The sequence below is a fragment of the Neltuma alba genome, unplaced genomic scaffold, assembly GCF_004799145.2.
Source record: "Neltuma alba isolate B1F8T4 unplaced genomic scaffold, ASM479914v2 tig00000514_pilon, whole genome shotgun sequence".
Taxonomy (NCBI): Eukaryota; Viridiplantae; Streptophyta; class Magnoliopsida; order Fabales; family Fabaceae; genus Neltuma; species Neltuma alba.
Window position 1 is genome coordinate 962 of NW_021632078.1, and position 12,601 is coordinate 13,562.

The 12,601-nt window shown below is 31.9% G+C and overlaps 1 protein-coding gene across 1 annotated transcript; it reads right to left on the reverse strand.

Moving 5' to 3' along the window:
• Window positions 1-397: 397 nt before the first annotated feature.
• LOC114740009 (periodic tryptophan protein 1 homolog) lies at window positions 398-7,366 on the reverse strand. The gene is made up of 16 exons (XM_028928127.1): window positions 7,011-7,366; window positions 5,859-6,043; window positions 5,548-5,627; window positions 5,361-5,456; window positions 5,123-5,246; window positions 4,075-4,133; window positions 3,921-3,986; window positions 3,196-3,266; window positions 2,980-3,076; window positions 2,469-2,543; window positions 1,739-1,837; window positions 1,394-1,537; window positions 1,281-1,310; window positions 1,132-1,191; window positions 795-872; window positions 398-705 (listed from the first exon to the last, which is right to left on the reverse strand). Exons 1-16 carry the CDS (start codon window positions 7,127-7,129, stop codon window positions 625-627), a joined length of 1,464 nt encoding a protein of 487 aa, XP_028783960.1. The 5' UTR covers window positions 7,130-7,366; the 3' UTR covers window positions 398-624.
• Between the last annotated feature and the right edge of the window lie 5,235 nt (window positions 7,367-12,601).

A 12,601-nucleotide genomic window follows, 5' to 3' on the forward strand; every position in this document is an offset into this window, starting at 1 on the left:
TTCAAAGTAATAAGTTAGAAACATACTTTTGTTCTCAAATATGCTCACAAATAAATGAGAAAAAAGATGAAAGAGAATATGTTAAGAAATGTGATAGGAAAGAGTATAGCAAAGAAGAAAAATAAATAATTAAAAATAAAATAGGAAAAATGCATCAACTAAATTTGAAACTTATGAAGAGAACCGCAAAAAGCATCTATCTGTCTCATATATGAAGTACCGTAAGTAGTGTGTGTGTGTGTAAAGCATTCTCCTTTGTTTTCCCTTTCATTTGGGCTGCATATCAACTTGACTAACAGTAAGATTGTGACAAAAGTTAGGCAATGCATCAATTACCAATGCAAGATTTTCAAACAATGTGCTTCATTCAAGCGAAAGAAAAACTGAAAGAATCGCCTCAGAAGAACTAGTCATCATACAACATAATCACAACATCCACTCTTAGATAATCTCACAGAGAAAAAAAAAGTTAATAAAAAAAAAATCCCACAGAAGGAGATACTGCAAACGATTCAAGTCATCTCTGCAGCAAGTTTCAAAACTTTTTTTGTACATGCAACATGATGACAGTCATGTTGCAGAGAGGCAAGGATTAAGGAAGATGACTGACTAGCTCATCCATAATCAAGACCCAGTTTGAGGTTTATTCTTGCTCAAGGTCCCATACCTTTGAGAAACACCAGAAGCTGATAAGGTGTCCCAGACCTGCAAATTTTCAAAGTATATCAGTTGTGCTCACTAATGAATGATTATCAAGAAAACAAGCCACAGTACAGCAGCCTTTACACACTCACTTGCAGTTTTTCCTTGGCGCCTCCTATAGCCAATAAGAAAGGATCATCCTTCGAGAAAGAAATTGCGAAGATAGCTCCCTAACAAAACCAACATATTTAAAAAAAAAAAAAAAAAAAAGATCAGTGCCATAAAGCAACTATCCCTCAAATAATGCGTCTATATCCTGATCAATATGTATCCAGTGCTCGCACATCAGACCACACGACACGACACTTCAATTGCAGTTGAATGCCTCATATATTGTCTATCAGTACTGCTTGTGCTGTTGGTCTTGACTTCAAAAACATAATGCCATTCAGATACATGAACTGGAGAGGAAGAAACAGAAGAACTTACTACTTTAGGATTATGAGATGCTATACAAGATGGCTGGTTTGACAAATCCCAAAGTTTAACCTGTTAAAATAAAATAGTAGCTAGTCATAAAATGTTCCAATGTACAATATGCAGGATGCACCATATTGATAAAATGACTTCACATTTACCGATTTATCTGTTGATGCAGTCGCAAGAAGCTGCAAGCCATGTCAAAGAGGGCAGAGTTAGACTAGAGTGCTCGAGAACAAAATAATCTGACCAAGACGTTGAAGATACATACATTTGCTGCCGATCGATTATAGGATATTGAGGTAGCAGCTTTATCATGAGCATGAAGAGTAAAAACAGAAGTGGGTTCAGATGTTGAGTTGGATTGGGCAGCTCGAACATCAAAACCCTTGACAATGCCATCTTCCAGACTCACCTAACATAAAATCTTGGGTAAGGATTCCTCAAATTTCTTATTTTTTGGGGAAAAAAATCCAACCAAAAATAATAAAATTAAAGTACATCAATTTGAAAAAAAAAAAAATCAATCTCCATTATATTTATTAGTTGTCAAATAATAACTACATGAAACAGTGTAGCTAGTAAAATGAAAGAACGAAATTCAAAAAGAACAAACCACAAATGAATGCTCCGCATGTGGATCCCAAGCCAAGCTCTCTACATCAGCTGCAACTGACCACTTAAAGCCAGAATGTGTTGGAATCCTTCCATCCTTCTGCAAAGCGTAACAACATCAGAAACATCATATTTGATCAAGGATCATTATTATAACGTCCACTTTATACGGAAAGTAATGGATAAATATAATAGCACAAGTGTATGAAATCAAGTTTCACAAAATGACATAATTGAGGAACATTAAAGGAAAGGATTTAAATAAAAATAAAGTATGATACGGACAAATATGGTTCAACTAATTACGATACAATATTGCACAAAACAATAAAGTTATGAGTTTGAACTTTGAATGGTACTTGAAATTTCAAAGAAAACATTGGTTCTAATTTCATAAGGAAATAGAAAGCCAGTCATTCAAATTCAATTCATTCTAGTTTCTCCGACACAAATCAATCAAAGAAAGAAAATGTCAAAAAGGAAAGATAACTACAAGAGAACTTGATTGAGAGAGAGAGACGCAGACTATGTTGTGACATCAAAATTAGAGACAGGCTGTATGTACATTTTGCTAAAACTCTTGACAAAATGTGTCAATAATCTCCACATGTAGGCACGACTTTCAAACTTTCATTCTCTCTTCGCACATGAATATACAACTATGAGATGATAAAATTTTCATGCATGACCATTAGACAAAATAGGAATAAATTAAGATATCAGAACATTACCATGACTACAGTATGATCGAAAGACCCACTAAGAAGAACTCGTGGTGCATAATGATTCCAAGCAACTGCTTGAACCTGACAGGGCAGTTGAACCAGAGTGAATTTGGAAGACATCAGGAAAGTTATTTACCCAACTCATCCAAGCCAGTCACGGAAAAATAAATTTCAATATTTATTAGGTAATTCATGAAGATAGAGTAAATGCAAATTAGAAAAATTTCTTTGTCCTTAACTATGTAGAATTTAACCATCAAAACCCCAGGAAAGTCTCATTAAACTGTTAGATACATCCGCATATTCAAGCCATCATATGAATCTAAAGAAGCCTGTAGAACACTCCAGATGTTGAAAGAAGATTTATCTAAAGATTATGAGGTAAATATCACCACCATCCACCCATTATTTCACAATTTCTATTGTTCAACATGTGAATATAGAGGTGAAAACTCTATTATAAATAAAAAATGAGCCAAGAGAATGAACCAAGTCAATTTTAGTTCTAGGCTCTTGCCTTGTCTGAGTGATGCTCCATTGTAATTTCACATTTCCCAGCAACTACATCCCAGATCTTCACTTGCTTGTCAGCACTAGCACTTGCAAGTACATTCCTGTATTATTATTGTTGGGAACATGGTGAGAAGGTGGAGGGATCCAAAAACGAAGTCTTTTATAGAGAAGGCATCCAAACAAAGGAACAAAAGCAGGATTATATTATAAATTTACAAACTTGTATTCCGCATTCCAAGCAAGAGAAAGTACTGCGTCAGTGTGACTGCCATCCTTGTATTTATCAGGTTTCTGCCACCAAAGGAAAAAACTTAAATAACCAGAGAAATATGGTCACTCAGAATTGAAATCTGACATTTAAAAAAAAAATAAAAAATCCAATGGCCAAACTATAATTTACATATAAAAGATTTAAAGAAAATACAGATTCAATTAGATCTTTTATCTAATGCTCAAGAACTCGTTTCTTAGATTGGGACAAGTATAACATCCAAACTAAAATAAGAAAGCCTGACAAAATACAAGAACATTCGGCAGATGTCTGCGTTTAAAGAATAGAGCCTCACTTGCATATGAAATCAATTCATCTATTTTGATTTGCATCTAATGATACTACTGCCCACAGGTCCTTTTATAAAGTTGAAAAGCACCAACAAAGAACCAATAAAGTCTTTTCGTGTCAGGATTCTGATTATCAAAAAGGTCCATGAAACCAGGAAAAGGTAGATTTGAAGATTCAGGTATCTGAGCCAGTATTGCTCAACTATCTATTACCAATTAGTTTCCATACTCAGAAGTGTGACCCCTTTAGGGCACCTTTTTCACCTAAATTCCCATTATATATCTTTTTATATACATAAATTATAATGCCATGTTCTGTTTTCAAGAATCATGGCGACTAATAAATTTCATTGTGATTGAGGATACGTATTAGAAATCTCAAACAGACCTTCTTCTTCCCTTTCTCTTTTTCATGCCACCTAAAACTGTACATGGCTCTATATCATCAACCTGAAAACAACAGAAAATTCTGTGGGACTCTGCAAAGTAGTCTCCGAGTTTTAGCAAGTGAATGAATTGATAAGCACAATCCACTTACGACATCAAGGTCCCAAATTTCTATGGAAGGATCCATTGAACCAACAGCTATGAAGCTACCTGTGAAAATATTGTAATTATCATTAGAAAGTTAGGGTAAAGTCAAGCTTTTGAGTTTTGAGCATAAATTGATGTGTATTGTGGTGATTTCAGGCAATGCAAACATATAAATAATTTATCTGATTGTTGACAAAAGAAATTTAATGGCATACAGCGGCTTTGATCAAAAGGACATACAAAAAGTTGGGAGTTTTACTTTAACTACTCACAATTGATTGGTATGCATCGACATGGTCTCCCAGAAAAGTTTATTTCCATCAAAACGATGAAAGCAACGTTCCTAGGGGGTGTTGATGGAAAGCTGGATGGTTCCTTAGAACCCTTTTTTCCCCATTGTCCTCAACGAAGTCACAGGTTCCTGGTGGAGGGGATTTACCAAAAATGGAACTACTGGTCCCAACCAGCAACAGAATGGCTAGTGGCAACCAACGGGCTGGATGGCTGTGTTCTAACTTACATTGTTTTCTAGTTCTTTTTTCTTTTCTGGCCATCGGGTTGTTCTTTTTATAAAAATATATGCATGATATAAATTATTTTCTAATTAGGGACATTTTGGTCTTTTCTTATGTGGAAACTTCCATCGCATCAATTTAATACAGATATAAAAAACAATTATATCAAGATTCCATTTATTTTCATTACCATACAGAACTTACTTTTAAAGCCCATTCCCATTTCTCTCAAATGTTTTCCAGTATACCACAATAGGCCCTAAAAGCAGTTTCTTACCTAAAAAAGGAGAAGAATGACTTCTAATTTAAAAAATCCTAGCATTATATTATATTATAAATAAGAGTTTGCTAACCTCTACCATTTCACCTCCTCTTGCCCGCAGACAAAAGAGGCCCTTAATTAGTAAGAGTGTTTCTTCTCATTTTCTTGTCTGAATGAAAAGAAAAGACCATTTGCACCACAAAAGTGCAATAACTAAGCACCTATATGCATGCTGTAAGAAACTAAGAATCAATTAAAATGTCCATAGGTCTCACCTCTTTCTTCCCCTTTAAGGTGGAAATCTGACCATGCTGTGCAGAGCGGAAATGCTGAAATTATGATCTCATTGCGAACATACATGTTTATCTCACTAGAATTAGAGTCCTCAAGTATCCAAACCTTCCAGCAAATATAGAAATGACAATTTAGTGCTCCATATATCTACTATCTCATAAGGAAGACGGGAGATGGGAGATGAAAGAGCAGATTATTTCATGGCCAGCATTTAGTTACCTCAAGACGATTCATTTCATTCTCATTACATGTACAAACAATTATGGAGTCTGTTGGGTTAATTGTCATGTCTTCCAAATCTTCTGAGTCATCATCCTGAATTATGTAAAGTGCAGTGATGTTTGAGCATAACAAAAGACATGTGATGAGAGATAGAAAGCAATGCACTAAAGTATTCTTCACTTACACTTTGATCTATGAGATATGGGTCCAGTTCATTGCTAGGATAATAAAGATCACCAATCCCTGAACTAAACAGCTCAACTCCTATATTCAGCAGAAGATACAACTCATTCAAGGAATAATACGTACACTATGAATCAGGTATATTACGCTGTGTTTAATATAACACCCAAAAGGGACAGGCATAGAAGAAAGAGCAATGCTTTCTCTTTCACATTATCCTTGCAAATTGCAACTCCATTACTGCTCATGCTTAAAACAAAAGAGCATCTCATACCAGCTCTGTAATAATTTAACAAAATCAGTCCAGCATACCTTCTTCCTCTTCATCATAATTTTCCATGTCAAGCTCCCTTAAGCCGGCAGTTATATCATCAAATTTTTCTTCTGATGTCTTTCCCAGCGCATCTGCCACAGATAATGCTTGGGCAACTTCATCATCCTGTTTGCTTGGACCAACATCCATATCTTCATCATTATCTTCGTTCTCACTGTCTCCACTATATAAATCAAATGGATCTTAAGTATTTGTAACTTATATATGATAGTTAACTTCTTCATCCAAAAACCAAACATCAAGACACAACTTCTATAAGCACATCAGGTTATACACCACATCTAAAACGTTACACATCAATTCAAGTATGTTCCTAAGAAATTTATAGGAGATATGCATCTTCCAAGCTACTATGACTGTATGACCAAATGGGTTCTTCACCATCTTAAAAAGTTCTCTTCATGATAAATGAAATTTTGGTACTAGTGCAAGAAGAAAGATACAAAGAGGAGAGAAGCAGGAATATGTGGTTTGGAAGAGATTAATTCTCTCAAGTCATGAGGGAATCTGATGCCAAAAAATGGGTAAAAAGAGAAAAAATAAATGTTACAAAATATCTATCACTTTGTTTCCACTTAGAAGCTTTCTTGTTTGTGGACTTCACTATTAACTCAATTGAATTGAAGGGATCCCAATTCCTTCTGTTTCATTTGTCCATAAGAAGCTCAACATTTCGCCAAACTAAAATTAAGTAAAGAATAAGATCTTTTAAAATGTGTTTTTCCTTGGTAGAAGCATTTGTAGTGAATTTGACATGAAAACTGATTAGAAACTTTAAATTCGCAAGTTTTTTTTTCTGTCAAAAGAGAAAAAAAACTTGCGAATGAAACTTGAAAATGAGGACTGAAAAAAAATTCGGAAACCAATAGGGACGTTACTAATTTCTTACTATTTTCGTCCTATCCCATTGTCCCAAAAAAATACAACCAAAACTGGAAGAAAATATATGAGACACCAGAAGACAGACTAACAAATGAAGCACAGAAAAAACATAATAAAACCAAACAGAACAACCGGCATTAGCATGGGCAATCATTGAATTGAATCCACCAATCACTAAAGCACAAACAGAAATTGATGAACAGATAGAGGACCAGAACTGCCGCCCCGGGGGGGGGGGGGAGCAGTACCTCCTCTCCATGTTAACGCTGTTAATTAAGTTCTCCATCTCCTCCTTTGAAGGAGGGTCGGCCATGACGGGTTGGGATTTTAAAGCCCCCTTGGGGACCCAAGAAATGGCCGATATCATCGTCGCCCTTCAGGCGTAGCTGGAGGGGGGAAAAAGGGTATCTGCGCGTGTTTGTTGTTCTTATACCAAAGCTCAAACTTCTCTGTAGCTACTGGTAGAGTTTTGGAGTCAGAAGATCGAAACTTGTCGTGTTAACTAAAATTGACAGAGAAGAGGGGAAGCTCAAGACCAGGAAGCCATGCGCAGGACGGAGGCAATACGGCACTTGCAGGCGTGCGGTATTTGAGGGGGCAAATTCAGAAACCCAGGAAGGGTTTAGTTCATCGTTCTTGTTATATATGGGCCGTGAGCCCATAGAATAATCCATTTAATGATCTTACACAAAATTGAATATGCTATATATGTAAAGTACTTCCTCCTCTAATTGCAAGAGGAATGTAAAAATAGAGTACTGTTAATCAACCAATAATTATTGAGTAAGATAGCAAGTAGTTTTATTTTTATGAGAAGGAGAAAATGAATTCAAATCATGAAAAACACACTTATTTAGAAGGGTTTTAACTTTTACGCATTGTCTAGACTAGATTCAAATCCAAAATAATTTGAAGATGCTTGAATTATAAAAAAAAATGCACATTAGTTTCTCTAAAGTATCTTTTAATCATTTATATTATAATATAAACTAATTTCTTGATAGAAAACCCTTCCTAACATGTGCCTTCATAAGCATAGTTAAAAAAATTATAGTTTTAAAAGATAAAATAAATTAGGGAGAATCACAAATAAAGACCCTCCAATATGCAAAATAACAGACAGGTCACCTGAATAAGTGAAATTACTCATAAGGACCAGGTCTCAAATTACAATTATGAAATCATGGCCAAATTACTAAAATACCCCTCTTTGATTTTTTTTTTTAAAGAAAGCCACTGCCTCACCGGAATCCGGCCACCGGCTGCCGGAGCTCCGGCGGCTGCTTCCGGCCACTGCCAACGGCCTTCCTTTGGTTTTTTTTTTTTCAACTGCTTTTTTTTTAAATAGTGGGGGAAGTGAGGTTGGGGGGATTTGATCCCTCAACCTAATGCTTCCCAAAATAAGAAATGACCATTGAGCCAACAAATTTTTATTAACATTATAATGCAAAAAAAAAATATAAGTTAACTTATTTACTCTTGTTCCAGGTGATAACAACAATACATTTGAAAATAACAAGTTCTGATTGTAAAATAACACGTCTAGAATAAAAATTTAACAATATATTTTTTTTATAACAATAAATTTTGTTGCAGGTAATAACAACAATAAATTTAAAAATAACGAGTTCTTATTATAAAATAACAAGTTTGGGATTAAAATTTAATAACACGTTTTTTTTATAACAACACACTTTGTTTCAAGTGATAACAACAATACATTTAAAAATAACAAGTTCTGATTATAAGATAACAAGTCTGAGATTAAAATTTAACAACACGTTTTTTTTATAACAACACACTTTGTTTCAAGTGATAACAACAATACATTTGGAAATAACAAGTTTTGATTATAAAATAACAAGTCTGGCATTAAAATTTAACATCACCTTTTTTTATAACAATTAATTATTTTATACTTTTGGAAAATAAATTATTTATAACTTATAAAAAGTACTTGTAATCTATTTAATTTGCTAAAAAAATAATTTTTATCTCCAATTTATAATCAGAACTTGAAGTATAATTTTTTATAGATTAAAAATACTTTTTTATTGTTCAAATTTATAAATAAAATTTAGGGAAAATGACAACACACTTTTTTAATTTTTTTAAAATTTTTTTAATCTATATATCTATACAATTTATTATAAATCAAACTACTTCTTATAAATTATAAATAGTACAATTTATTGTGGATTAAAAATACTTTTTGACTGCTTAAATTTATAAAGAAATTTATCTCTAATTTATAATTAAAAATACTATTTTATTCTTTAAATATAAAAACTATTTTTAATATTTAAAGAATGAAATAATATAAAATTTATACTATGATTAATAGATTAAAAATACCTAATTATAAATACTTTATAATTTATAAGAAGTAGTTTGATTTATAATGAGTTGTATAGATATATAGATTAAAAAGTATTTTTTAGAGAAATAAATATATTAAAAATATTTTTTATAAGTTATAAATAATTTATTTTTCAAAAGTATAAAATAATTAATTGTTATAAAAAAATGTGTTGTTAAATTTTAATCCCAGACTTGTTATTTTAAATGTATTGTTGTTATCACTTGAAACAAAGTGTGTTGTTATAAAAAAAACGTGTTGTTAAATTTTAATCCCAAACTTGTTATTTTATAATCAAAACTTGTTATTTTTAAATGTATTGTTGTTATTACTTGCAACAAAATTTATTGTTATAAAAAAACATATTGTTAAATTTTTATTCCAGACGTGTTATTTTACAATCAGAACTTGTTATTTCCAAATGTATTGTTGTTATCACCTGGAACAAGAGTAAATGAGTTAACTTATTATTTTTTTTGCATTATAATGTTAACAAAAATTTGTTGGCTTAATGGTCATTCCCTATTTTGGGAAGCATTAGGTTGGGGGATTAAATCCCCCAACCTCACTTCCCCCACTATTTAAAAAAAAAAAAAGCAGTTGCAAAAAAAAAAACAAAGGAAGGCCGCCGGTAGTGGCCGGAAGCGGCCGCCAGTGCCGGAGCTCCGGTGGCCAGATTCCGGTGAGGCAGTAGCTTTCTTTTTATTAAAAAAAAAATTAAAGAGGGGTATTTTGATAATTTGGCCATGATTTCATAATTGTAATTTGAGACCCGATCCTTGTAAGTAATTTCACTTATTCAGGTAACCTATCTATTATTTTGCATATTGGAGGGTCTTTATTTGTGATTCTCCCAATAAATTAACGTCTTATATTTACAACCGACTCAAATATCTCTAAAAGCTCTTGGAATTAGGGTTACTTTTTATTTTTTATATCATACTTTTTCACTTTAGTTCTGATTTTGATAAAATAAAATATATTGTAAATTTTTGTATTATTTAGGATTTAATTAAGTCCTTTATAAATGAGTTTTAAACTTGTAAAGTTGTTGCCGATATTGTTAACAAAATTGACTAAGGAAATTTCATAATCATATGATAAGACGACGCTTGGAAATTCTATACATGTCCTAAAATTTATATTATAACATGACTTATGGCATGCCTTCTCTCCCCTGCCTCCTCTGCCCAAAACTGCAACATTGTGGGTGTAAAATGCGAGTGTTGAATTCTTTTTTTTAAAATAACATTCATTATTTTGAAATATTTTTTAGTAGCACTTGATATATTAAAATAATTTTAATATATTCAGTATCTTAAAATATTTTAAAATAATTTTTGGTATACTCAATACCTTAAAATATTTTTCCAATAGCACTTAGTATCCTAAAATAATTTTTAATACCTTCAGCATTTTAAAACATTTTCCAGCAGTACCTAATATCTTACAATAATTTTTTATACACTTAACATCTTAAAATATTTTTTTAGTAGTACCCGATATTCTAAAATATTTTTCTCAGTAGTTCAAGCATCCAAAACTTAAGAAGTACTTAATGGGGCTTGATGGATTAAGAATTACTTTAGAATATTGGGTGTTATTTAAAAAAATATTTAAGTGTGCAGTGTGTTTCAAAAATTAATTTGAAGGTATTGAGTGCTTTTGAAATTTTTCTTTAGCATTTGAGTATGCCAAAAAGTTATTTTAGAATAATAGATGCTATTAAAAGAATATTTGAAAATATTTGATGCTATTTGAAAAATAAAGTATTCAACCTCCGTCCTTGGGAGACGGTAGCCAACGAAATGAGATAGCAAAGAGAAGCCAACTCTGTTGAATTAGAACCAAGTTAAAAATTAAAACTATAAGAATTAAAAATATTAATTTTTCCTTGATTATTTCAATAAAAATTAACGCGTCATAAATTAGAAATATGGAGTATTTTTTATAAAATTTGAAAATATAGAATGCCACAAAATACAATGTAATAAAGACATATATAAAATTATATAACTATCAACAAAAAATGACAAAAAAATGTGAAAATATTAAAGGGAAAATGACACAAAAATTACACTTAAATTTGAAAATTCCCATTTGGTCACCTAAATAATGATAATTTCCTTTTGAACACGCATAGCCAAGTTGGATTTTAAAATTTGCTGAAAAGGCTAAATTATCTTTTTTTTAAAAAAAAAAAAAGCACCCTCACCGCCTAGCCAGTCACCAAAGCTCTGGTGCTGATGGCTATTGTCAAAGTTCAAACAAGGCGCCGGTCACCTAAACTCTAGTAGCTAGCCAACAACTATTTTTTTAACAAAAAAAAAAAAGACGATTTCGTCTTTTTCAACAAATTTTAAAATCTCAATTTTGTCCTCAACCACTACAATTTTGGGTTAGCATTTTGGGTCTTTCTTTTTACGTACTAATGTGTTTTTTTATTGGGTTTTTGAAGATAAAAACACTAGAAAAAAATTATTATGCAGCAAGTTCAATTATACAGTAAAGAAATCAGGATGCACAAAAAATACAGCAAAAAAATTGTAAATTAAATACTATGTAATGACTTAATGAATTTTTTTTCTCAGGAATTTTTTTTTTGTTGTGATGCCATTTTGAACTGAAGACCTGAAAATCACTGGGAAAAAAACAACACTAATGTTCTCTTCAATTTATATTCTCAAGCTCATGTTTAGCCATACACATCACTGTAAAAGAAACACTATATAGAGCAGCAGAAAAGACATTTAAATGTCTAAAAATTATTATGCAAGAAGCCCAATTAATAAGTGAATTTTTTAAAATATATATATATATATATATATATATATATAGAGTAAATACCTTAGGACGGGACTGCCTCATCCCATGGGAACAAATTGGACACCCCTAACTGATGGGAGGAATTTTTTTGGAAAAATGGTTGACCACGTGGGGGTTTATGTCAAAATTAGGAATGACCATTGGACTATCAATGTTTTGCTCTCCATATAAATATAATGCAAACACGCGCATACACGCATATAAGTTAATTACTTAACTTTGACTGCTAGTCATTCATAACTTTTGTATAAGTATTGACATCATTTTATTAGGTAATAACAATTTTCATTTAGTAAATAACAATGCCACTCTTTCAAGTAATTCACAACTTTTATGTAGGTATTAATTACATTTTAATAAATATTAATAACTTTCGTTTAGCAAGTAACAAGGCTTCTCTTTCATATCACTTACAATTTTTGTGTAGGTATTGATGACTACACTTCATTAGATATTAAAAACTTCTCTTTAGCAAGTAATAAAAATACCACTCTTTTAGGTCACTCAAAACTTGTATAGAAGTAGTGACTACATTTCATTAGCTATTAGTAATTAGTAATTTTTGTTTAGCAAGTGACAAGGCTACTCTTTGAAGTCATTTGCAGCTTTTGTATGGGTGCTGATTTTATTTCATTAGCTATTAACAACTTCTAT

Bases quoted from the DNA above. Each gene is read 5' to 3' on its own strand.
- LOC114740009 (XM_028928127.1), bottom strand. From the start codon at position 7,129: ATGATATCGGCCATTTCTTGGGTCCCCAAGGGGGCTTTAAAATCCCAA. The intron at 5,457-5,547 runs GTAAGTGAAGAA...TACATAATTCAG, and splicing joins CATATCTCATAGATCAAAGT to GATGATGACTCAGAAGATTT. The intron at 1,538-1,738 runs GTTTGTTCTTTT...ATTTTATGTTAG, and splicing joins ATGCGGAGCATTCATTTGTG to GTGAGTCTGGAAGATGGCAT.